At 37.9% G+C, this 26,285-nt stretch overlaps 1 protein-coding gene across 3 annotated transcripts in view; it reads left to right on the forward strand.

Annotated features, from left to right (window-relative positions):
• The first annotated feature begins 3,969 nt into the window (after window positions 1-3,969).
• The window catches only part of ZNF624 (zinc finger protein 624), a 33,167-nt gene continuing 10,851 nt past the window's right edge, over window positions 3,970-26,285 (forward strand). The window contains exons 1-5 of one of the 3 annotated variants that reach the window (XM_004042193.5): window positions 3,970-4,109; window positions 8,127-8,215; window positions 10,464-10,529; window positions 23,110-23,236; window positions 23,909-24,004. In XM_004042193.5, coding sequence (XP_004042241.3) covers window positions 8,129-8,215; window positions 10,464-10,529; window positions 23,110-23,236; window positions 23,909-24,004 — 376 coding nt within the window. In that variant the 5' untranslated portion in view covers window positions 3,970-4,109; window positions 8,127-8,128. Of the gene's footprint in view, window positions 4,652-8,126; window positions 8,216-10,463; window positions 10,530-23,109; window positions 23,237-23,908; window positions 24,005-26,285 lie in introns of all 3 variants that reach the window. The other 2 variants (XM_063706638.1, XM_055386097.2) reach the window with 2 other exon arrangements.

A 26,285-nucleotide genomic window follows, 5' to 3' on the forward strand; every position in this document is an offset into this window, starting at 1 on the left:
AGGGGCGGAGCTGCCCAAGGCCTTGGGAGCCCACATCAGAATGCCCTGGATGTGAGATATGGAGTCAAAGAAGATCACATTGGAGCTTTAAGATTTAATGACTCCCCTACCAGATTCTGGACTTGCATGAGGCCTGTTGGTCCCTTTGTTTTGGCCAATTTTTCCTGTTTGGAATGGGAACATTTACCCAATGCCTGTACCCGCATTGTATCTTGGAAGTCACTAACTTGCTTTTGATTTTACAGGCTCATAGATGGAAGGGACTTGCCTTGTCTCAAATGAGACTTTGAACTTGGATTTTGGGTTAATGCTGGAATGAGTTAAGACTTTGGGGGACTGTTGGGAAGGCATAATTGGTTTTGAAATGTGAAAGGGCTTGAGATTTAGGAGGGCCCAGCAGCAGAATGATATGGTTTGGCTCTGTGTCCCCACCCAAATCTCATCTTGAATTTTAATCCCCATGTGTTGAGGGAGGGACCTGGTGGGAGGTGATTGGATCATGGGGGTGGTTTGCCCCATGCTGTTCTCATGACAGTGAGTTTTCATGAGGTCTGATGATTTTATAAGTGGCAGTTTCCCCTGCTCTCCCCTCTCTCCGGCTGCCTTGTGAATAAATTACCTGCTTCCCCTTTGCCTTCCATCATGATTGTAAGTTTCCTGAGGCCTTCCCAGCCATGCAAAACTGTGAGCCAATTAAATCTCTTTTGTTTATAAATCACCCAGTCTCAGGCATTCTTTAGAGCAGTGCGAAAATGAACTAATATACATGAATTCAAATGATAATACTTAAGAGACTCATGTCCAAAGGGTAACAGGAGCAGTTTTAGAACAAAACTAAAATGAAGGATCTAAAGTGCTGTACTGGGTTCTCTTGACTTACCCAGTGAGCAATGTTATGATCTTGAGCAGGCCCCTTTACATTCTGCAATGTGGAAATGAAATGTGATGGTGGATGGAAACTCATCTTGAACCTAATTCCATGGGAAGCATTTAACATTTAACATTTCATCATGACATATGTTTGTTGTAGGCATTTGATACATAAGTTTTATTACCTCATGCAGGTATTTTGCTAAAAGGGGTTTGGTTTGTTCGTGGTTTTTGGTTTGTTTGTTTGCTTGTTTTTTAGAGAGACAGCGTCTCGTTCTGTCACCTAGGCTGGAATTCAGTGTTGCAATCCTCACCCACTGAAGCCTTGAACTCCTGGGTTCAAGCGATCCTCCCACCTCAGCCTCTGAGTAGCTGGGACTACAGGCAAATGCCACCATGCCTGGTAAATTTTTTTATTTTTTTTAAGAGATGGGATCTCACTATATTGCTCAAGCTGGTCTCAAACTGTTGGTTTCTAGCAATCCTCCCACCTTGGGCTCCCAAAGCACTCGGATTACAGGTGTGAGCCACTGTACCCAGGCAAAAGATAACTTTTGAACACCAACTGAGGATGTTACTTACAATGAATCTTATCCTCATTCTCATTTACTTATTTGGATGGAGTTTCCTGAAATTTGTCTCACTATCATCTAGGATCCTTTTTCGTTCTCTAAGTGGGAGATTGTGTCTGGTTTGGGAACTGCAAGCCCTGTTCGGGAAAAGGGAAATAGAACTTAACTATGTTGGTGACAAAAAGCCATTCCAGAGTTCTATGTGGACATAATCTTTTGGAAGGCATGATCAATATAGGGAGTTCCATATGATTACAAAAGTAGTTGGGAGGGGTCAAATATGTGCTCCCAAGAATGGTAAAATATGCTGCATCACAGAACCAATATAAGTTAGCCAAAAATATATATTTTTCTAATTTTTTTAAAAAGGCAGAATTGAAGTACCTGAAAAGAGACTTTAGGAGAGACAGTCCTAGGTCTGGGGGATTGTCCTCAGGTGGAGTTTTCAAGATAGGCCGATGAAAATATAAATTTTTCCCTTTACAAAGAGTAGAGTTTTTACTTGGAAATGGAGATAGAACTACTCCATAAGAGTTCATAAGATATCATAAATCCCTGAATCCTAAGGTCCATTTGGTCCAACAGAAAAATAGCGAGTCACAACAAAACTCTACTTACCCAGAGAGACCAGGTTCCTGTAGTTTCCCAATATCACACCCTTGTGCAGAGTCCTTTTGAGGAATCCATTAAGTTCCACTCTTCCCAGACGAAGTCATCCCTTAATGTCACTGATTCCTAAGTATTCCATAACACATTATGATGATACAAATCTATTCATTACCTGGCCCAATGGGAGGAAAAATAAATGTAATGAAAGGAATATTCATGTAAACACAAAATGCTTATGCGGAAGAGAGCTTGCAGGTCATGCAATCAAATTCCCAAGAGGACATTTAAAAATTCTAAGCAAGGATTCATCTAATCTCTGCCTGAACTTCTCCAAAGAATTCAAATTCATTATTGCACAAAGTAGCCTACTCTATTTTCTAAAGCTGTTCGTTGTTAGCATAAAGTTTTACAATCTGAATCAAAATCTATCTTCAAGTAACTTTTAACCATTGGTTTATTATTTGAAGCCAAAAAGCATTAGTTTCTTCCTTCACAGAAGAGTTCTTTAAGAGTTTAAAAATTACTAAATATAAAATGCACACAAAATTGCCTATAACAAATATCACTACAAATTGAACAGTGTACTCCTACCAAAATTAAGAAATAAAACATTATCAATACCTTTGAAGTCACCTGTGTGTCTGTCTTTCCTGGACTTTATCCCTGTAGAAGTAATAATCTACCCTAAATATTGTGTTAAACATTTTTTTTTTATAGTTTAACGAAATGTGTATGTTTCTGTAAACTTTCCTGGTGGCTTATTTTACATTCTGTTGTTTGTTGATAATGTTTTTAATTCCATCTATCATGTCCTTAAAACATTTTAAATGTAATAATTTTAAATTTTTAATCAAATGAGCTCTGCCTCTGAAGTTTTGGGGGATATATTCCTGCCGTTTATTGTTTGTGCTGATTTTCATTCACAGTGTCTTATTTTATTATTTGTTTTGTAATGTTTAAGTTTTGGACTTCTGTTTGGCTCATCTTCATCTGTGGGGAATGTGAGGGAACTGGGATCTCCAAAAGACATTTGCTCAGTTTCTAATTTCAGAGTGTATTGAATAAATATTTTGAGTAATCTTTTTCACTGGAAATTTCGTTTTATTCCAGTCCTTCTGTGAATATCCTGTTGTTTTGATTACTCTTCAGTGCCACTCTCCTTAGAAGATGTACCTCATTCCGTGTGCATTTCGATATGTGGAAGTGTGTTGGGAGGTGGGGTCCCAAATTATTCATTCACTCTTCCTTCGTTTCATTCAGTATGCAAGCAGTCTCCTAAATAGGCACTCTGAGTGATAAACTCCATGAGATGTAGTTTCTATCCTCAAAAAATACCGCCTTTGGTAGGGATAAAGTAAATAGACCTTAATATAGCTCTTGGACGAGCAGCCCTTGAATAAGTGGTCAAATAAATTTGTTGCAAATAAATACTTTCAGTCATTGTGTTTTAAGAATTATCATTTGTATGCATTGAGGAGAACTTCTACAGCTATTTGTCTTCAGAAAGGTTTTTTTCTTTGTATTTCGAAGAATTTTGGCCTTAAAATTTCCAGCTTATTTTCAGACATTCATATCCATTCTACTTAATTGGCATTATAGTCATCAATTGTTGTCTCTTCCAACTCTGAGAGAATTGTCATAAAGGGAATTGTTCAGAAATATGTGTTTCCAAGCACTTGTTCACATATTTGTCTGGATCACATCTATCTGTTCTCTCGACGGCTTTCTTTAGTCGCACCTAAATGTTCCAAGACAAGGGTTGTGTCATTATTTGTATCTCTAGTGCTATTGCTTTTGACACATAGTCAAGGCTTCTCAACAGAAGTGTATCCAATTGGAATTTTTTCTCACCCTCGAAGAGCCAGTTCCTTCACTAACGCAGACAAAAGGGGCGGGGGGCTCAGGCGCTGAGGATTCTGGGCACTGTAGTTCCGACGCTCCGGCTGCGCAGGCGCAATGCCCTGCCTGGAGGCCGGCACCGCCGACCCGCCGCCATTGCTGGAAGCGTTCCCGCCCTGCTCTGCGAGTTCCCTCAGTTGTCCTCAGTTCGGCCGCCAGGTACTCGTTGTCCCGGGCGCCTGGCCTCGGTTGCCCGCCGCCCCTCCCTTGGCGCTTGGCTCCCGGCGGCGTCCGGGGCGTGGCCGTTCCCTCTAGAGCCCCTGTCCCTGAGCGGACCCGCCCACCCCTGAGAGGCGATTGGGGCTGGGCCTCCTTCCCGAGTGTGGGTTCGGTCTCCAGCTGGCCTCCCTCACAGGTCGGGCCGCGTGCTCTCTGCGGCCTCCTAGCCCGGGTCCAAACCTGGGAACCCCCTCCCTGCGGGCCTGGCGGCGCTGGGGTTAAAAAGAGCCGGGCGCATGGCGTGAGCTGGGAGTCGAGTAGGGCGGGTGGGCCCCTGACCCGACTTTCCCGGTCTTCCCAGCCCCGCGCCTTGCAGGCCCTGAGGAGGGCATACCCGAATTGGGTAGAGGAGAGCAGTTAGGGAAAGAAGGCGAGGTTGGCAGGAACATGTCCGCTCTGGCTTCTGAACTGGCAGGGATGGAACTAGGTTCCACATCGGGGGACCTGCGCTACTCAGTAACCGAGGCAGCTTTTCCTGAAATGTAACATTTCAAATACTGTAATCACCTTTTAATCACTTGTCACTCCCTGACATGACAATGGTATTATTGCATTGGTTGGGAAATGCTGGACTGGTACATGGCGCTGAGATTCTCAGCAAAAACATGGACCCTTCATTATTTCTAAATAACTGCACTGGCCAAGGTTGGCAAAACAAGTAAAGTTTATCCTTAAGTCTCTGGATACGTTTGCAATAGTTGGAAAGACAGAGCTTGTAAATAGGGAAATTATAACTGGGGAATAGTGGCCTAGATATCTTCTGCATAATGACAAAGGGGACAGTAGAAACATATAAGGTGGCTACTGTCATGTACTAATAGCTGATTCGTTGTGCTCAAGTGACTTGCCTGTGGTCACAGTTTTACGGTTGCCAAACCAGGGTTAGAACCTGGGGATGTGGCCAGCCACTCTGGGATTTCATTCCTATTCCAGACTCCTATGTATATGTAGATGCTTCTTCTTGTCTGCTTGGAGAGTACAGAAAAGCAGAAAGAAGGGTAAACATCACAGCCCCAGGTCTCAGAGGTCTCAGTAGAGTTTTGGGTTACTCAGTCTTTTTTTCTATGCATTATGTTTGCACAATTGAGATCAAGCTGAATATATTAAATGTTAAATATTGTTTATTCTAATTATAAAATAAAACAAGGTATTTATTGTAGTTTGGTTGTTAAACATATGTTACGAGCATAATCTACATAATCTACATAAAGTATTGCCAAAGAGTGTATTAATATTTACAAATATTTTAAAAATGATGACTCAGCTCACTCTTGATAAATGTTAAAGATGCAGAAAACCATTACTCTAGACCTTCGGAATTGAAAATGCCTTATGTTGCTCTTTGTAGGTCTGCTTTAGTGTTCGGGGGTTGCGGGGGGGGCAATATTCTTGGCTCATTTTTTTTCTTTGCAACCTTGTAAAACTTGGGGGTCAGTGTATGGGCTTGGGAGGGAGAGTCAGTTTTCAAGCTCTCTGAAGTAATTTGCAACATCATATATGCATGTGCATTATTTTGTGGACAAGGTCAGATTCTCAGATGGGTCCGTACCCCCCAAAAAGTTAAGATTTACTGGTATGCATAGATTGTGTAGTGGTGAGATCAGGGCTTTCAGGGTATCTGTCCCTAGAATAACGTACATTATATCCATTAAGTAATTCCTTATTCTCCACCCCCCTCCCACTCCTTCACCCTTCAGAATCCCTATTGTGTAACAGGCAATATTTCTTAAAATATTACACTAAAACTAAAACATTATATAATTTAACATTATATAATTAACATGTTAACATTTTATTAAACTAAATATTTCTTAAGGTGTACTTGTTCAAGCTGTATATTTCTGTGCCTCACATCTAGAGATCCTGATTTTGATCTTGGATAGGGCCAAATAATTTCCTTTTTAATAAGCATATCCAGTGAGTTTTTTGCATTCTCAGATTTGAGACCCCTCTAATTATACATGTGGCATTTTCATTAGAAAACAGGAGAGGAGTCATAATTTTCATTAGATTTGCAAAAGGCTCTATGACAGAAAAATCTAGAGAAACACTGGCATAAGGCAAAACCACTTACTGGTTACCTTGAGGCTTCAATACAGGAATCCCCTCAGACTATTCTTTCTTTACCTCTTTTATCTCCACACTGTACCGCTTTCCTCCCTCAACTTCTCATTGTTTCTCTTCCACCAAAACCTTTTCATTGTGTCTAGGAAAGCCCCAGTGTCATGAAACAGATCACTCTACATTTTTAAGATACTCACTTTTTTTTTTTTTTTTTTGAGGTGGAGTCTCGCTGTGTCGCCCAGGCAGGAGTGCAGTGACACAATCTCTGCTCACTGCAACCTCCACCTCCCAAGTTCAAGCAATTCTAGTGCCTCAGCCTCCCGAGTAGCTGGGACTACAGGCGTGCACCACCACACCTGGCTGATCATTTTGTATTTTTTAGTAGAGTCAGGGTTTCACCGTGTCAGCCAGGCTGGTCTCGAACTCCTAACCTCAGGTGCTCCGCCCGCCTCGGCCTCCCAAAGTGCTGGGATTACAGGTATGAGCCACCATGCCCAGCCAAGATATTTACATATTTTCTTGATTTAACTAACCCTCGTCTCCTTGAGTTAATACATTAATCTGACAGTATATGTTTCAGTATACCCATATCTAGTTAATTTTTATATCTCTAATATTCTTGGCATTCTTGATAACCTTGCTTTATATATTCTTGTTTTTCAGAGAATAATGGTTAAGTACTTCAAGTATCTTTTCAGATGAGCTTCTGATTGTTAGACACTGTAAGGTTAGATTAAGTTCTGCTATGTTTATTGAGCAAAGCTACTGAACGTTATGAGAAGCAAGGTGCACATTCAGGGAAGGAGCAGATTCCACATGTTTAAGCATAACAAAGGCCCTACTTGCAGGATCATATAATTGCTTATAACACTTTTTGTACAAAAACTTAATACTTATTATGTCACTCCCCTCATGAATAAAGATTCATGAGGCTAGTATTACCATCCTAGAAGAATTTATATTAACAGTCTGTACTGTTTGATATCCTACATCAGGCACTCCTGGTCCTTGAACCAAACTCAGCCTCAGCAAGGCCATACATATCATTAGCCAAAGGTAGAAAGGCAGGGCCCAAGCATCCCTGGAAAAGATCTCTGCCACCCTGTTCCTCCATGGGATAAAACTTTTATTAGGTATATACTTTTTTTCAATATAAAAAGACTATATAGCTTAATGCTTTGTGCACTGAATTTCATGTCTCTTCTATTATTATTATTATTATTATTATACCTGCTTCCTTTTTGTTTAAGTTTGCCTGATATAGAAAGGATAAAGATCTATTTGAATATCAGATTGGGAGGGGTAAATCAAGATTTCCAATATCATTTAAATTTTGAAGTCGTAGTGTTCTCTTTACATGAAACAGATCTCTGAAAATGTTAGGAAATAGACTCTTCGTGGGAAAGGCAAGAAAAGGAGATTCTTAGAATATTTAATTGTTAGATGAGTAAGTGATTGTGGCAAAGAAAGACTGAAGTATTTTTTCTCGTACTTCACACAGCATGTTGATTCAGTGGAAAAGGTATGGGCTTTGGAATTAGATTGATTTGGGGTCATGTATCTCCATGGCCTTGGGTACTTTAATTTTTTTAGGCTTAGTTTCCTCATCTATGGAATGGGAATATTATTCCTACTAGGTTGATGTGAAAATAAAATGAGAAAGTATTTTAAAACCTCCTTGTACAATGGCTAGCCTGTTAGTTGTGACTATAGTTAACAGTGCTAAAATCTTGAGCTCTGCCGGAGCAAAGGTCTTTGTCCCTCACTGATCTTAAGGGTTACTCTTGTGCTTCCTTAGGGAGGTCATGCTCACTTGTATGTCAGGATTCCAACTTGGTGAGTCTGAAATTCCCCAGGCAGGATTGGTTTCCATGGCTTATTTCTCTTCCTTAGGTATGTCTTTGCAAGACTCCACTCTTTCCAGAGAGGGGAAACCAGAGGGAGAGATTATGGCTGCTGTGTTTTTCTCAGTTGGACGCCTGGTAAGTTGGGATTCCCTGTTTTTGACCTACTATCTTGGTTTGAGAGCATGTTTACTTTTCCTGAAGGCTTGCGACTTCTCTACTTCCCCCGACACCCCTTCTGGGAACTCAACTAAATAGACCCATGAAAATTGGGTTCACGGTAAGGGTAGTAAACTATGGGACGATTCACTATACTTACTTAACCAAATATCAGGACACATGATCTTTCAAAAAATATCTGAGCTGTCGTTAGTTATGACAGGCATCTTTAATTTTGATATTAAATTTGTATTGTTCCCAGGAAATTTCAGTTATTTATGGGACAGCAGAATGGAATATTTTTCAATTGGAAAATTTTATTTAGGAAATTATGGGGAAAATATATGTACACAAACACATACCCCAGCCCTGATTCATAGGAACCATTCCCCTTGTGCCACTCTCAGTGATCTTTCTACTCACTAAGAAGTGATCAGATTTAATAGATTACATTGAGAGAATATGTTTAAGACAGTGCTTGGCTGTAGGGAATTTACAGTTTCATTGAGGTAAAATGTACAAAAGTAATAATTACATTATTTAGGTGAATAGTAGTTGCTTATTGGTATGATAAAGATGAGTGCTATGTAAAGAAAGAAATGGGATGATAGTGTGGGCTAAACTGGTCATAGAAATTTCATAAGGATAGTTAGATTTAAGCTGGTACTGAATTACAAGTGAGGTTTTAATTGTCATAAAGTATTTATGAAGATAGTTCAGGTGAGAAAGGGGTTTAAGGGCAAGGCTTCAGAGGCAGAGAACAGTGGGTGAGCTTGTGATTCAAGTTGTAAAGTTGTGACAGATAGGGCTGGAAATTAGATATTTAAGATGAATCTTTTAATGTTTCCCTGAAGACATTTAAATGTGTGTATGTGTGTGTTTGAGTGTCCTTGGGATTAGTATTAATGTGATAAAAGCTGTGTTTTAGCAGTGACTTTAAAATAGATTCAGAAGAAAGAGAATACCAACAAATATACTTTGTTATAGTAATGATCTGTAATAACCCGTGATTGTGGTCTTTTATTCTTTGTAGCCAGAATATGTAACATGTAAATAGTCCTTAAAAATACCCTTGAAAAGATAAATAAAACCAAAATGTTGCCCTTGATCACCAGGTATAACCATATTTGTCTAATCGTGTATCACGGGATCAACCCGTCTCTATCAGAGATTGAAGATTCACATCATCATTAATTTTCTGGAATCTGAATATTTGTGCATTTTTAGACAAGATGTTGTTGAGGGAGAGTTAGCATAACATTTTTTCATAATGATCTTTAAGTATGTAGTTTTATTATCCATAATTTTTTTAAATGGCACAACATCTGAAATGGATAACTACAACTAGAAGGTAAAGTAAAATTTCATTGCATTCATAAAATCAGGCCCTCATGGGCTGGGCGCAGTGGCTCATGCCTGCAATCCTAGCACTTTGGGAGGCTGAGGTGGGCAGATTATCTGAGCCCAGGAGTTCAAGACCAGCTTGGGCAACATGGTGAAACTCTGTCTCCACAAAAAAAAAGAGTACAAAAAATTAGCTGGACATGGTGGTGCGTGCCTATTGTCCCAGCTACTCAGGAGGCTGAGACAGGAGAATCACTTGAACCTGGGAGGCAGAGGTTGCAGTGAGCCAAGATCACCCCACTGCACTCCAGCCTGGGCAGCGACAGAGTAAGACTCTGTCTCAAAATAAATAAATAAATAAATAAATAAGGACCTCATGGAGATACAGTTTCTAAGTTTTGGAAGAAAACAATGTTATGAGAGGTTGCTGAAATATTTCCTGAGTGACTGTTGAGCCACATCCCCCCACCAAACACTGTAATGATTTTTCAATTGTAGAAAACAGATAGTGTTAGTAGGTTTTGAATGTTATTCTTGAGCAAGATAGATACTTTCTGAGGAATAGATTTCATCCCAATATGAAAAAGTAGAATTATGTAGTGTCTGAAGGCACTTTATTATAAGTTTATTTTTGTTTTGATAGGTTCTTTTTTAAAAGCAGTTATATATTTTCCAATCTTACGTGTGTTTGTCATTGTCCCAAACGAAGTGAAAGATTATGATTGCATGTTACAATGGGACTTTGATTTCAGCCCTAAGTAAAACAGTGGGTGAGGTCATCCCATATACACTGCATACACAGTGGATTGGTGGTGCTTGTTGAGGCTCTGCTGTAAGTCATATGCAGCCTATCACTGAGTGATCTTATCCTGTATCCCATCAGAGCCCTGAAGTTACCCAACCAGATGAAGATCTTCACCTTCAGGCAGAAGAAACACAATTGGTAAAGGTAATACCTACTGTTGTACATATAATGAATACAGAGAAAATGCTTATTTTACTGCCTCTGATTCTCAATGTTCCCAGTTAATTGCAAGTTCACAGTGATTATTTGATTGGTGTGGTAGCCCCAGGGCTGGTGGCATCAATTTAACAGATTTCATTTCTCTCAGAGGTGGCAGCCGTAATCTAGCCAGATAGTCACATCATGATTACTAATGGTAAAATATCCTATCATTACGTAGTCTGAAGCTTGTGCTGCATTATAAGACCCAATACTGTGCCATTAAAAAATACCAAGAGTACATCAACATTGTGGAAATAGTGTTAAGATGAGTTTAAATTGGTTTAGATATTTTATTTCTTAAGGATTTCTTATTTGTGAGTACTGAATCCACTTCATTTTTCCAGAAAAAATAAAAATCAGAAATTTGTTGTGATAAGAAAAATTATCCAAAACTTAGAAATAAATAAAAGATAAATGTAGGCCATTTCAGAATCATATTAGACCATTGTCTTAACAAGCCTGTCTAAGGGTTATCTGACATAGCAGGGGAGGGTTATGTTGTTTGACTTACTATTTACTATTAATTAATATTTAGATCCTAAAAGTTAGATATTAACTTGTAGAAGATTGAAAAATTGCAATTATTTTTGCTAGGATAAAAGATAATCCCCAAAGTTATGGTATTACTGTCCTGTAGGACATTAACCGGTTTGTATCCAATTTTGCAGTCTTATTCCAGCATTCTTTTTTCCACTATCTGTACCTCGGTTTCTTGCATCTCCTTTAAACCTGTCTTGTCAAGCTTCTGATCCCTCATTAATGACTTATGTAAATCTTTGGCAAGTATTCACTATGCTTTTAGAAGAATTATGTTTTTAAGTTTTTTAAAATTATCCTTTGAAAGTTGGTTTTATTCCAGAGATGTTTTTTGTAAAATGTGGTTTTTACTTTTGCTTCTATGAGAAAATACATTCTGAGATTCAGTTTTATACATAGTATTTTTGAAATGATTTTTTAAATTCTTTTTAACATACGATAGCTTAGATTCTTAAAAACTTAGAGTAGAAATATTCATAGTTTTAGACTTTGAACCATAAACCTTAGAAAATGCCATACTTTTTGACATGGTGTACAATTCATATGGTTTATTTTTGTTCTGACAAAGGGAGTCCCTGGTAGAAGATTAATTCTGTCTGGCTCTTCCCTAAATTCTGCATCCTTTTTATTATACATACTAAACATAGCTTAGTTTAATTTTACTTTGAATAGAACCAGTGATTTGATAATAACTATCAATAAGTTATTAATTTAATTTAATTGGTTTTGTATTTGCTTGATTTTCTTATAACTATTGCTGACATTTTCTTTTTTTTTTTTTTTTTTTTGAGATGGAGTCTCGCTCTGTCACCCAGGCACAGTGGCACAATCTCGGCTCACTGCAACCTCTGCCTCCCGGGTACAAGCGATTCTCCTGCCTCAGCCTCCCGAGTAGCCGGGATTACAGGGACCTACTACCACGCCTGGCTAATTTTTGTATTTTCAGTAGAGATGGGGTTTTACCATGTCAGTCAGACTGGTCTTGAACTCCTGACCTCAGGTGACCTGCCTGCCTCAGCCTCCCAAAATGCTGGGATTACAGGCATGAGCCACTGCGCCCGGCTGACATTTTCAATTAGTGTTTTTTTTTTTTTTTCTGTAGCGTAGTCCTTTAAAAGAAGAAATTTCAGTGCTAAATGTCTTTTATTTTACAGGTACATGTTTTTTAGTACAAACGTCTTAACAAAGAAACTATAGAAGATTGATGAAGAACTCTTATTGCATGATTATTATAATCAGACCAAAAGGAACACATCAAGACAAAGAGTCTTGATATTTTCTGAGTATCATAGTGCCAGTATATATGTTGTAACTTTTGGTAAACAACTTAATTTCCCAACAACAAACAACTAGATAAGCATAGCCTCAAGATGAAGAGGAGATAATAAGCCTTTAAAAGCCTCCCAGTAACTGGGACTAGGCACCCACCACCATGTCCGGCTAATTTTTGTATTTTTAGTGTACGGGGTTTCACCGTGTTGGCCAGACTGGTCTTCAACTCCTGAACTCAAGTGATCTGCCCACCTCAGCCTCCCAAAGTGCTGGGATTACAGGCATGAGCCATGGCACCCAGCTGGGTTATTATATAATCTTGATGAAGGAGGGAATTCTGATGAAATTTTAATGAGATCAGGGATGTGATAGGCTTAAAGCAAAATAGGCTCTGTATAAAAGAGTCAATACCATGTCCAGACTGCATAATGGACCTGGAGTCCTATTTCCTTGGAAAATACAAAGTTAAATGTAAAATGACATATTCAGAAACCCCTCATGTGAAAGTCTGCATCTGGGTTGCAAATAACTGCTTCTCAGCATCAAAGTCACTTTCATTCTTTCTGATGTGATTTCAGACTACACAATTTCTGACAGTCTATGACTTTAAAAGATGAGGTGTCTAATGAGTAAGAAAGCAGTAGTTGCTCAAAACGGGTAATTATGACATTTTACAGCTGCAGAATGACCTTAGAAGAAATCTTGTTTGCCGTTAACTTGTCAGTTGGTTTTATCTGTATCTTCTATTCTAGCTTGAGGTGTGGAAGGGCAGAATTTTACTTTCTCAGTATGAGCTAATCTTTACTTTCTCGAACTCTATCAAAAAGAAACTTTTACATCAGTCTGGCTTAATGTTATTTGCCCAGTGTCTTTGAGGTAGAGAATATGAGGCTTATGATTTCTGGTTTCCATTGTATGCATCAGTGTATTATCTTAGAATCAACAATTTTTGGGTATTATATATTAGGTTTCCAATTTTATTTGTCTAAATTATGAATAGAGTTGGTCTGGGATGGTGAAATTTGAAATAAATGGGTACTCTTTTAGCTCCCTAGGAACTTTTTGCAATAAAAATAAAACTTTAGTTATAGTAATAGTTTCTTCAGTTTGACAAAGTTCAGTTTCTGAATAAAGGATACTTAAGTGAATTTACTTTCACAAGATCAAAACGCCCTCAACATTCTTAGAAGTTGTTTTAGTGTGTTTGTTGCCATATAAAGGCATACCCAAGAGTGGGTAATTTATAAAGAAAAGGGGTTTATTTGGCTCACAGTTCTGCAGTTTGTACAAGAAGCATACTGCCAGTATCTGCATCTTGTGAGGGCCTCAGGCTGCTTCCATTCACAGTGAAAAGGAAAGAGAGGCAGTGTGTATAGAGACTACATAGCAAGAGAGGGAGAGGGGAGGGGCCGTGCTCTTTTTAACAGCCAGCTTTCATGGGAACTACTAATAATAGACGGAGAACTCACTCATTACCATGAGGATGGCACCAAGCCATTCATGAGGGATCCAGCCCCATGACACAAACACCTCCCATTAGGCCCCATCTCCAACATGGGGATCAGTTTTGAACATGAGGTTTGCGGGGAAGGCATCCAAACTGTAGCAGCAGTTTTATGTTTCAAAGTTAACTCACACTTCTACATTCTACAATCAATTTTTCATTCGTTCTTCACACAACACAAACCTTTGATTTTTTATGATTATTTATTTACCTGATTTTCCCCTGGGAGAGAAGAAAAAGATTGTCCTTCTGGCAGTATTTTTAATGACACTTTACTAAGATGTAATTAATATATCATAAAATTCATAAAGTATACATTTCAGTGGTTTTTAAATATATTCACAGAGTTTGTAACCATCACTGTATGGAATTACAGAACATTCCATCACCCTGAAAAAGAAACCCCATACCCACTAGCAGTACTCTCCATTCCCCCTCCTTACAGCCTCTGACAACCACTAATCTTTTCATCTGTATAGATTTGCCTATTCTGGACATTTCATATAAATGAAATGATATAATATGTTGTCCTTGGTGACTGACTGCTTTCATTTTAGCATAATATTTTCAAGGTTTATGTGTGTTGTAGCATGTGTCAGTACTTTATTCCTTTTTATGGCCAAATAATATTCCAGTTGTATGGATATAGCACATATCACTTATCCGTTTGTCAGTTGATGAGTATTTGAGTTGTTTCCACTTTGGGGCAATTAATAATGATGCTAATACATTTGTGTATACGTTTTTGTGTGAGCGTGTGTTTTCATTTCTCTTGGTATATACCTAGGGTTGGAATTTTGCTGGATCATATGATAATTCTATGTTAAACCATTTGGAGAACTGTCAGATTGTTTTACAAAGCAGCTGCCCCATATTACATTCCCACCAGCAACGTATGAGTGTTGCAGTTGCTCTACTTCTTCAACATCGCTCGATATTGTCTGGCTTTTTTGATTATACACATCTTATTGGGTGTGAAGTGGTAGCTTACTGTATCTTAGGGACTTTATTTCCCTAATTACTAAGAACTTCCATCATCTTCTCTTGAGCATACTTATTGGCCACTTGTATATCTCCTTTGGAGAAATATCTATTCAAGTCCTTTGCCCATTTTTTATTGGGTTATTTGTCTTTTTATGTTTGACTTGTAAGGGTTCTTTATATGTTCTAAATACAAATCCCTTTTCAGATAAATGGTTTGTAAATATTTTCTCACATTCTTTGGTTGGCTTTTTGAGTTTTTGATGATGTCCTTTGAAGCACAGAAGTTCTTAATTTTAATGAAGTCCTAATGATCTCTTCTTGTCTTTTGTCTAGTGTGCTTTTGGTGTCATATCTAATAATTCATTACCAAATCGGAGGTCATGAAGATGTTCCTCTGTCTTTCCTTCTAACAGTTTTATAGTTTAGTTCTTACATTTAGGTCTATAGTCCATTTTGAGTTAAGTTTTGTTTATTGTCTGAGGTAGAGATTCAGCTTCATTCTTTGGCATGTGAATATTCAGTTGTCTCAGCACTTTTTGTTGAAAAGACTATTCTCTACTCATTGTCTTAGTACCCTTATTAAAAATCAACTGACCATTAATGTAGGGATTTATTCCTAGACTGTCAGTTCTATTCCATTGATGTAAATGTCTATCCTAATGTCAGTACCATACTGTCTTGAGCACTGTAGCTTTGAACTAAGTTTTGAAAATACCTTTGAAGTATGTTTTGAAATTAGGAGGTGTGAGTGCCTCACCTTTCTCCTTTTTCGTATTGTTTTAAAAAACCAATTCATTTCCAAATGAATTTTAGGATCAGCTTTTCCATTTCAGGAAAAAAAAAGCCAGATGGAATTTTTATAAGTCTTGTGTTGAATCTGTTTATCAATTTGGAGAGTAATGCTATATTCACAAGATTAAGTCTTCCATACTTGAACATCAATTGTCCTCCCATTTATTTATGTATTCTTTAGTTTCTTTCAGTTTTGTAGTTTTATAGTTTTCAGTGTGCATGTTTTACACATCTTTTGTTAAAACTTCATTCCTGTGTTTTCTTATTTTTGCTATTATAAATGAATTTTTTCTTAATTTCTTTTTGAAATAGTTATTGATAGTGTATACAGATAATTGACTTACACACACACACATAGATCTTGTATCCTGAACCTTGCTGAACTAGGTTATTCTAATAGAACTAAATTGTTTGTGTATGTGTGGATTTCTTAGGGTTTTATATGCAAGATAACATTAACTGTATAGAGAGATTATAGCATTTGCAGATCAAAATTTGCTTTCTCCTTTCCTGTCTGGGTACCTTGTATTTCTTTTCCTTTTCAAATTTCCCTTGCAAAATGTACAATATAATGTTGAATAGAAGTGAGAAGGAATGTCTGGGCATGGTGGCCCATGCCTGTAATCCCAGCAGTTTAGGAGGCTGAGGTGGGTGGATCACTTGAGGCCAGGAGTTCGAGACCAGCCTGACCAACATGGTGAAACCCTGTCTCTACTAAAAAATACAAAAATTAGCCAGGCATGGTGGCACACACCTGTAATCCCGGCTACTTGGGATGCTGAGACGGGAGGATCCCTTGAACTGGGGAGGTGGAGGTTGCAGTGAGCCAAAATTGCACCACCGTACTCCAGCCTGGGCGATGAGCAAGATCCTGTATCCAAAAAAAAAAAGAGAGAGAGAGAGAAAGAAAGAAAAAGAAAAGTGAGAAGGGACATTGTTGTCTTTGTGATCTCAGGAAGAATGCATTCAGCTGTTTACCATTAAGTATGAGGCTAGATGTAGGTTTTCATAGAGAGTCTTTATCAGGTTGATGATGTTTGCTTCTATTTTTAGTTTGTTGAATTTTGTCAAATACATATTTGAATCTATTAAGATGATGTGCAGTTGTTGTTCTTTGTTCTATTGATTGATTTTTTTGATATTACATAAACCTTGTATTCCTAAGATAATTCCGATTTGGCTGTAGTATATGCGGCATTTTAGTTGTTGCTGAATCCACTTTGTTAGTATTTTGTTGAGAATTTTGTGTCCATATTCATAAGGATGCTGGTCTGTAGTGTTCTTCTGAGGTCTTTGTCTAGTTTTGGTAATATTGGTCTCATAAAGTGGGTTTGGAATTTTTCCCTTCCATTTTTTGGAAGAGTTAGTGAAGGATTGGTATTAATTCTTCTTGAAATGTTTGGTATAATTCACATGAAGCCATTTGAACCTAGGCTTTTCTTTGTGGGAAGTGTACTTGTTATAGATCTATCCAGATTTTCTGTACACTGAGTCAGTTTTGGTAGTTAATGCCTTTCTACGAATTTGTCCATTTCATCTAAGTTCGCATACCATGGTTCATAGTGTTCCTTTATAATCCTCTTATTTCTTTAAGGTCAGTAGGAATTCTTTTTCATTCTGATTTTAGTAATTTGTGTCTTCTCTCTTTTTTTTCTTAGTCACTCTAGCTAAGGGTTTGCCATTTTTTAATCTTTCCAAATAACCAATTTTTGCCTTTTTTTATTTCGTCTGCTGTTTTTCTGTTCTCTATTTTATTTCCATTCTAATAGTTATTATTTTCTTCCCTCAGCTTTCTAAAAAATTTAGTTCACTCTTCCTTCTCTAGTTCCTTAAGGTATAAATTTAGGTTATTGATTTCTTCTTTTTAAATCGTAGGCATTTTATAGCTATAAATTTCCCTCTGAGCACTGTTTTCACTTTGTCCAGCTACTACCATTGAATTATCTCTTTGCCCCTTCAGTTTTATAAATTTTTACTTCTTGTCTTATGGGACTCTTTTGTTAGGTGAGTATATGTTTAAATTTATTATGTCTCACTGGTACATTTATTTCAGTTATTATACTTTTCAACTCTAAAATTTCTATTTAGTGAAATATCATTCTCACAGTTTCTTTTAAATCTTTATACATGGTTTTCTTTAGGTCTTTGAACATATTTATAATAGCTGCCTTAATGTCTTTGTTTAATAAGTACAATGTCTTGACTTCCTCGGAGGTAATTTCCACTGATGCTTTATTTTTTACTGTGTATGGGTCCATGCTTTTGTGTTTCTTTGTGTGTCTTATAATTTTTTGTTGAAAACCAGCTAGTTATTTTAAATAATATAATGTGGCAACTCTGGAAATCAGATTCTCCCCTCTCTAGGGTTTGTTGTTGCAGTTGTTGCTGGTGCTGTTGCTTTGTTTAGAAACTTTCCTGGACCAATCTGTAAAGTCTGTATTCTTTATCATGTATAGCCACTAAAATATCTGCTTGGTTAACATGGTGATAGTTAATGATTAGACATTTCTTTTTGCCTTAAACCAGTAAGTCTTCAGCGACTGCCACAGGGGCCTTTGTATGTGTTGGGCATACATTTCCCTCTTAGGCAGGCAGGTTGCAACTCTGCCTTAGTCATTTCTTGCTTGTACAGAGCCTCAAGGTAAGCTATAGATGAGAGATGAGGGCCTTCTCAGGTTTTTTCCTGGGGCTGAGTTCTTGGTGAAGAAAGAAAACAAAACCCAGTAGATTGGTTACAGACACATGTCAAGTGATTAACAATAAAGTTTATGAACTCATCATGTCCTACATTTGCCATGTCTTATTATTAGCAGAATTATCTAAAACATGCTTCAAAAACCTAAAGGTTCAAAACTACAAAGGGATATATATATACATAAGACATGTATGACAAGCATACATATCTAAATGGTAGAAAAACACCCCAGAGGAAATCTTTCTTCTGATCTAGAACAGACCTTAGCCAAATATGATCTAAGTTGACTTCTTTGCCTGAGTAGTCAGCTAATCAGGGCTCTTAGTTTACTAGATCATGGATCAGAATGATTACAAGGTTACAAGCTGGAATTCTCAATATAGACTGCTTGGATTTGAATCTAGATTCTTCTGCTTCTTTGACCTTGGGCAAGACACCTAACATCTCTGTGCCTCACTTTCCTTATTTGTAGATAGCACCTTCCTTATTGTGATGATTCATTCAGTACATTATAAGCCCTTAGAGCAGTCTGATACATAATAAGCATTATACTCACAGAAGTGGGGAGAGTAGTTTGCATCCCTTAAACCTGTTCCCCCTCTTTTTATTTTATTTTATTTTATTTTATTATTGTTATACTTTAAGTTTTAGGGTACATGTGCACGATATGCAGGTTTATTACATATGTATACATGTGCCATGTTGGTGTGCTGCACCCATTAAGTCGTCATTTAGCATTAGGCATATCTCCTAATGCTATCCCTCCCCCAACCCCACAACAGTCCCCGGAGTGTGATGTTCCCCTTCCTGTGTCCATGTGTTCTCATTGTTCAATTCCCACCTATGAGTGAGAACATTCAGTGTTTGGTTTTTTGTCCTTGCGATAGTTTGCTGAGAATGATGGTTTCCAGTTTCATCCATGTCCCTACAAAGGAGATGAACTCTTCATTTTTTATGGCTGCATAGTATTCTATGGTGTATATGTGCCACATTTTCTTAATCCAGTCTATCGTCGTTGGACATTTGGGTTGGTTCCAAGTCTTTGCTATTGTGAGTAGTGCCGCAGTAAACATACGTGTGCATGTGTCTTTACAGCAGCATGATTTATAATCCTTTGGGTATATATCCAGTCATGGGATGGCTGGGTCAAATGGTATTTCTAGTTCTAGATCCCTAAGGAATCGCCACACTGACTTCCACAATGGTTGAACTAGTTTCTGGTCCCACCAACAGTGTAAAAGTGTTCCTGTTTCTCCACATCCTCTCCAGCACCTGTTGTTTCCTGCCTGTTTAATGATCGCCATCCTAACTGGTGTGAGATGGTATCTCATTGTGGTTTTGATTTGCATTTCTCTGATGGCCAGTTATGATGAGCATTTTTTCATGTGTTTTTTGGTTGCATAAATGTCTTCTTTTGAGAAGTGTCTGTTCATATCCTTTGCCCACCTTTTGATGGGGTTGTTTTTTTCTTGTAAATTTGTTTGAGTTCATTGTAGATTCTGGATATTAGCCCTTTGTCAGATGAGTAGGTTGCAAAAATTTTCTCCCATTTTGTAGGTTGCCTGTTCACTCTCATGGTAGCTTCTTTTGCTGTGCAGAAGCTCTTTAGTTTAATTAGATCCCATTTGTCAATTTTGGCTTTTGTTGCCATTGCTTTTGGTGTTTTAGACATGAAGTGCTTGCCCATGCCTATGTCCTGAATGGTATTGCCTAGGTTTTCTTCTAGGGTTTTCATGGTTTTAAGCCTAACATGTAAGTCTTTAATCCATCTTGAATTAATTTTTGTATAAGGTGTAAGGAAGGGATCCAGTTTCAACTTTCTACATATGGCCAGCCAGTTTTCCCAGCACCATTTATTAAATATGGAATCCTTTCCTCATTTCTTGTTTTTGTCAGGTTTGTCAAAGATCAGATGGTTGTAGATATGTGGCATTATTTCTGAGGGCTCTGTTCTGTTCCATTGATCTATATCTCTGTTTTGGTACCAGTACCATGCTGTTTTGGTTACTGTAGCCTTGTAGTATAGTTTGAAGTCAGGTAGCATGATGCCTCCAGCTTTGTTCTTTTGGCTTAGGATTGACTTAGCGATGCGGGCTCTTTTTTGGTTCCATATGAACTTTAAAGTAGTTTTTTCCAATTCTGTGAAGAAAGTCATTGGTAGCTTGATGGGGGTGGTGTTGAATCTATAAATTACCTTGGGCAGTATGGCCATTTTCACGATATTGGTTCTTCCTACCCATGAGCATGGAATGTTCTTCCATTTGTTTGTATCTCTTTTATTTCATTGAGCAGTGGTTTGTAGTTCTCCTTGAAGAGGTCCTTCACATCCCTTGTAAGTTGGATTCCTAGGTATTTTATTCTCTTTGAAGCAATTGTGAATGTGAGTTCACTCATGATTTGGCTCTCTCTTTGTCTGTTATTGGTGTATAAGAATGCCTGTGATTTTTATTTCCTTCTTCTGCCTAATTGCCCTGGCCAGAACTTCCAACGCTATGTTGGTTCTGTTTATATGCTGGATTACATTTATTGATTTGCGAATGTTGAACCAGCAAAAACTGGAAACATTCCCTTTGAAAACTGGCACAAGACAGGGATGCCCTCTCTCACCACTCCTATTCAACACTGCACCCGGCTGAGATTTTGGTTTTTTTTTTTTTTTTTTTGAGACGGAGTCTCGCTTTGTGTCCCAGGCTGGAGTGCAGTGGCGCAATCTCGGCTCACTGCAAGCTCCGCCTCCCAGGTTCATGCCATTCTCCTGCCTCAGCCTCCCGAGTAGCTGGGACTACAGGCACCCGCCACCACACCCAGCTAATTTTTTGTATTTTTAGTTGAGATGGGGTTTCACCGTGTTAGCCAGGATGGTCTCGATCTCCTGACCTCGTGATCCGCCCACCTTGGCCTCCTAAAGTGCTGGGATTACAGGCATGAGCCACGGTGCCCGGCCCTGAGATTTTTGATTTTTAAAATATTTTCAGCAATGTCATTTCATATTGCTGGTATATACCACCAGAAGACATATACTAGCTAACTGAGGCCTTTCTTTTATGTTAGCAGCTGCTGATGATTCTTTAATTCATTAGAAGTTGCAAATTGTGATGTTCTAATTCTTTTGTTCCTTCTTCATTCATTAGCTAAAATACTTCCATAAAGAGAAACCTTCCCTCAGCAACTATTTAATTATGTTTGATTACAATACAAACTATATGTACTTTGCATAGGTAAGAAAGGACAAAAGTTTGATTCTTTCTCTTTACTTACCAGTTTCCAGGTATTCTCCAAAGATAATAGATGAGATTTTTAAAATAATGTATCATGAATGTAACTGTATTAGATATTTTTGAAATCCATTGCAGTTATTATCCTTATTGATGCTCAAATTGTCATATCATTGGCCAGTGGAAGCCTCTTCAAGTTGTCTCCTGTGTCTTAGATATGACCCTAGTAGTCTTTCATAGCTTGCTTGCTTTTTAATGTGTCAGGGTATTCTAGGCCCTGGTTCCTTTTAGGGGGAAGTAATATTTAGAGCCCACAGTCTGGCTTGCATAGTGCCACCTTATTAGTTATGGTTTCTGGGCCTTTTCAGTGGCTGAAGCTAGGAAATGTGTTTTTTTTTTTTTCTCTTAAAATGCTTCATGAATCTCTAGTGATACTTCCTATTCAAACTCAGAACTATGGAGTTTTTAACCTCATCTCATCAATATTACATTTTTATCTTCTTTCTTCCATGCCAAATATATTAGTTATCAATGATGTCAGTATGCTAATTTGCTTTATCAAGCACTACACGCACAGCAGTTAAACAATAGCATGTCTGTCACTGTAATTAATATGATTATTTACTGAAAACATTGTGGTTTTGTTTTTATTTTGCAGTTATTTTTCTCAGGGTATATCTTGTGCAGTATATACAGAAAAATTACTGTTTCAAAGTCACTCAAAATAGTTCCTCTCTAATGAGTGAGTATGCTACCAGCTGTGTCATGTTACTCTTAATTTTCAGGGATTTTTTTTTAAATTTTTTATTTCATTTATAATATATTTACATGGTTCAAAAGTCAAGTCTACAAAACAAATATTCAAAGGAGTCTAGCTGTCATTCCAGTCCACTCTACTCCCTCTTTTCTCCAGTAGGTAACACTGAAAATGTTTATGGCCTGTTCTTCCATTTTTTAATACATATACATACCCAGACCAAAGAACTTACCCAAAGTTCCTCGATTTTTTTTATTTTCCTTTTTCAAAGAGAAAGCTTATAATATTCTATATCCACAATACAAATGATAAAATGTATCTTTTAGTAAGTCATAGTCTATAGATTAGAACTGAAAGAAAATTGATATTTTAGATAAGCCAGGGTTTTAAGGAAGAAAGATGATTTGGATGGAAACTGCTGGCTGTTATCAAGTATTTTAAATACTTTCTAGGGAAGGAGGAAACCGTGCTGTTTGACTCCAGATAATATAGTGGAGCCAATATTTATAATTTATAGGAAGCCTGACTTGGTCTGAAAAGAAATTCTGCTATCAGATGAAACTCTGAAGATGATATAGGCAGCATATTATGGTTTCAAGTTCTTGTCACTGGAGAGATTTATACATCCTATAAGGGATGAACTGGTTGACCTACATAATCATTTGGTGATTCTGGTTTCTGGGGCTCTTCCCCAGTTTTTTATGTATAATTCTGCCTAACAAGTCTAATTGTATAGTTTCTAAGTGATCACAATGTAATTGTTTTAGGAATCGGTGACATTTAAGGATGTGGCTATAGACTTCACATTGGAGGAGTGGAGGTTGATGGACCCTACACAGAGGAACCTGCACAAGGATGTGATGCTAGAGAATTACAGGAATCTGGTCTCCCTGGGTAAGGATAACTTCTCTTCTGTGTTGATTGATCTGCCCATTTGACCAGGTTTGCCAAAGATAAAGGGCCTCTAAAGTACTTAACTGAAGTACTTGATTTTAGGGGCACATTGTTGGGTTATGCTATTCCTCACTCTTAACTACATGATCTGCCCATTGTAGAGTAAGAAACACACATTTCACTGGAATCTTGGAGATTGTTGACAACCCCACAGATTTTGGACCAAAGTTTTTTCTAGTCACTTCCTTAAGTGGAAGTTATCAGTACCTCTAGAAGAAAGAAACAAATGTATTCAATTTCTTTCTAAACTCAGTTTATTTCCACAATCTATTATCCCACCAAACCAGAATCATAGCATTGAGTTCCTTTGAGATGTCTTTGTAATTGTCTGAAACATCACTGTACAATATGGCAGGTACTAGTCACTTGTGGCTTTTGAGCACTTGAAATTTGGCTAGGCCATCTGAAGAACTGAATTTTAGATTTTACTTGATTTTATTTAAATTCAAATTTAAATAGCCATATGTGACAACTGGCAACTGTATCGGACAGTGCGGCTCTAGAACTTCCTGTAATGGTCATTCTGCCCAGAAGATTAAGAACTGAGACTGAATTTGGCAGGAGTTCTTGCTCATGGCTCCAATCAAATCCTATTTATTTTTCTCTGGACAGGGCTTGCAGTTTCCAAACCAGACATGATATCTCATTTGGAGAATGGGAAAGGACCATGGGTGACAGTGAGAGAAATTTCAAGAATTCCCTATCCTGGTGAGTTAAACAGAACCAAGAAGATGGGATTTATTTGAAGTAACAGACTATAGGGGGATGTTCACCAGAACATCTGAAATAATTTTGAAGATATATTTGTTCAAAGCTGTCTCAGAGGAAGAGATCCCCCATCTCACTGCCTGTCCCTCTCACCCCCATCTTCTCTCTCCCTCTCTCTCTGTCCTCCACTTTTGGGAACCATCTCATCCTATTCTGCTTTCCTGGGGACGTGCTTTTCATAATTATTATTTTATTTCTTCTTCATTCAAACTTGCATAAAATATCTCTTTCAGGTCTGTCTTCTCCAGTTAACTTCATGTTTCTCATTTGTTTCATTATCTGACATTTCTTCCCTCATCTACCTGAAAATGCTTCCATAAGGGTCCCCACTGATTTCTCTTAAGGCAAACTTATTTACTCATTATTTAGTTTTCTTCAGCTGCAAGGCTACAGAAACTTTGGAGGAACCCACCACCTCTCCTCCAGGTTCTTAACTAATTGCGAATACAAACAAGGAAGCAGTTGAGAATCAAAATATAGTATTGATGTATTTAATCAATATTATACATCTATATACTGTGAACTGGCTTAGGTACAAGGGCTATAGCAGCTAATAAAATGGACCAGGTCCCTGCCTTCATGAAGATTAAATTTTGAGAAATAGATAATTTGGCAAACAAATAAAAACAAACTAAAATGGTGGTTGCCATACCTCCCAGCTATGAGATAAATTGGAGGATAAGAAAGAGTAACTGGGGTGGGATGAGGACACCTGCTTCAAACAGGGTGGTCAGGGGAGCTTCTGAAGAGGTGACATTTAAGCCGAGACCTGAAGGGTCAGAAGAAGAAAACAGTAAGGGGAAGAGGAAAAGAGAAGTATTCCAGGCTAAGGGAACAACAATGCAAAGGATCTGATACAGCAAAGAATGCCATGTGTTCTGGAAATCAAAAGGAAGCTGCTGTGACTAAAGTGAGGGGAAACTGGTACAGAATAAGATTAGAGATGTAGCAGCCTGCCTGTGCAGGGCTTTGTAGATGATCTAAGTGAGTTCCAAAGCATGGAGAGATTCTACTGCAGGGTTTTTAGAAAATAACCCTGTTTATAGAGATTGAACTTGAGGCATAAAGCAGGCAGTAAGTTAAAAGGTTGTTACAATAGTCTATCCAGGAGATGATAGTAACTTTGATTAGGGTGATGGTAGTGGAGATGGAAAGAAAGAAATAGATTCTGGTTCATTTAAGCATTCATTTTATTATGATGCCATGAACAATCTACACATGAATTACGTATTTTTATATATCAGATATTATTTATACTTAAAAGAGTGAGTGAAAAGTAGACATTAGAGATAGTTTTAGATAACTTTTTAGAGAGGGATTTTTTTTCCCCTACGAAGAGGGAAAGAGAAATGGAGCAGTGGCTAAAGGAAAGAATGGAGTCAAGAAAAAATACTTGTTTTATTTTTGAAATGGGAGCTGCTATGACATGTTTGAGTGCTGATAGGATTGCCTTAATGGAGAGAGAGACATTGATGTTGCAAGACAAAGACGAAGGACTAAAGTGTTTGACAGGGTTAAAGGACATAAAATCTAGAATGGAAAGGGGGATTTACCTTGATAGGTACAGAGGTCACCTCCTGTGTTGTAATACTGAGAAAGGTGGAGAAGATGGGTGCACCTGCATGTCAGTTGAGGGCAGGAAGATTGAGGCCACTATTATGATAGCTGCCATAGTTTCTAAAATGTGAGGCAAGATCATTAGCTTATGGTGCGGGAAGAAAAAGTTGTGAGAGAGGGAAAGTTATTTTTTATGGTAGTGGAATTCACCAGGGAAGCCATCTTTGCCTGAAGCTTTTATTGGGAAAAGTGTTTAATTATAGCTTCTGTGCCTTTAGTACTTAGGACTGTTCATATTTCCTATTTCTTTTTGTTTCATTTTAGCAAATTATGTTTAGGGATTGTTCCGTTTAATCTAATTTTAAAATTTATTGGCATACTATCGGTTTATCATTTAAATGTTTATATGGATGTGAAGTGATGTGCCACTTCTTATTCCTGATACTGGTTTTTTGTGTTTTCTTTATTTTGTCTTACTCAGTCTTGCTAGAGTTTATCAATCTTACTTGACTCTTTTTTTTCTTTGAGACAGGGTCTCATTCTATCACCCAGGCTGGAATGCAGTGGGGTGATCATAGCTCACTGCAGCCACAAACTCCTGGGCTCAAGTGATCCTCCTGCCTCATCCTCCTACATAGCTGGGAGTAGAGGCACACACCACCAC

Source organism: Gorilla gorilla, chromosome 4, assembly GCF_029281585.2.
Source record: "Gorilla gorilla gorilla isolate KB3781 chromosome 4, NHGRI_mGorGor1-v2.1_pri, whole genome shotgun sequence".
Taxonomy (NCBI): Eukaryota; Metazoa; Chordata; class Mammalia; order Primates; family Hominidae; genus Gorilla; species Gorilla gorilla.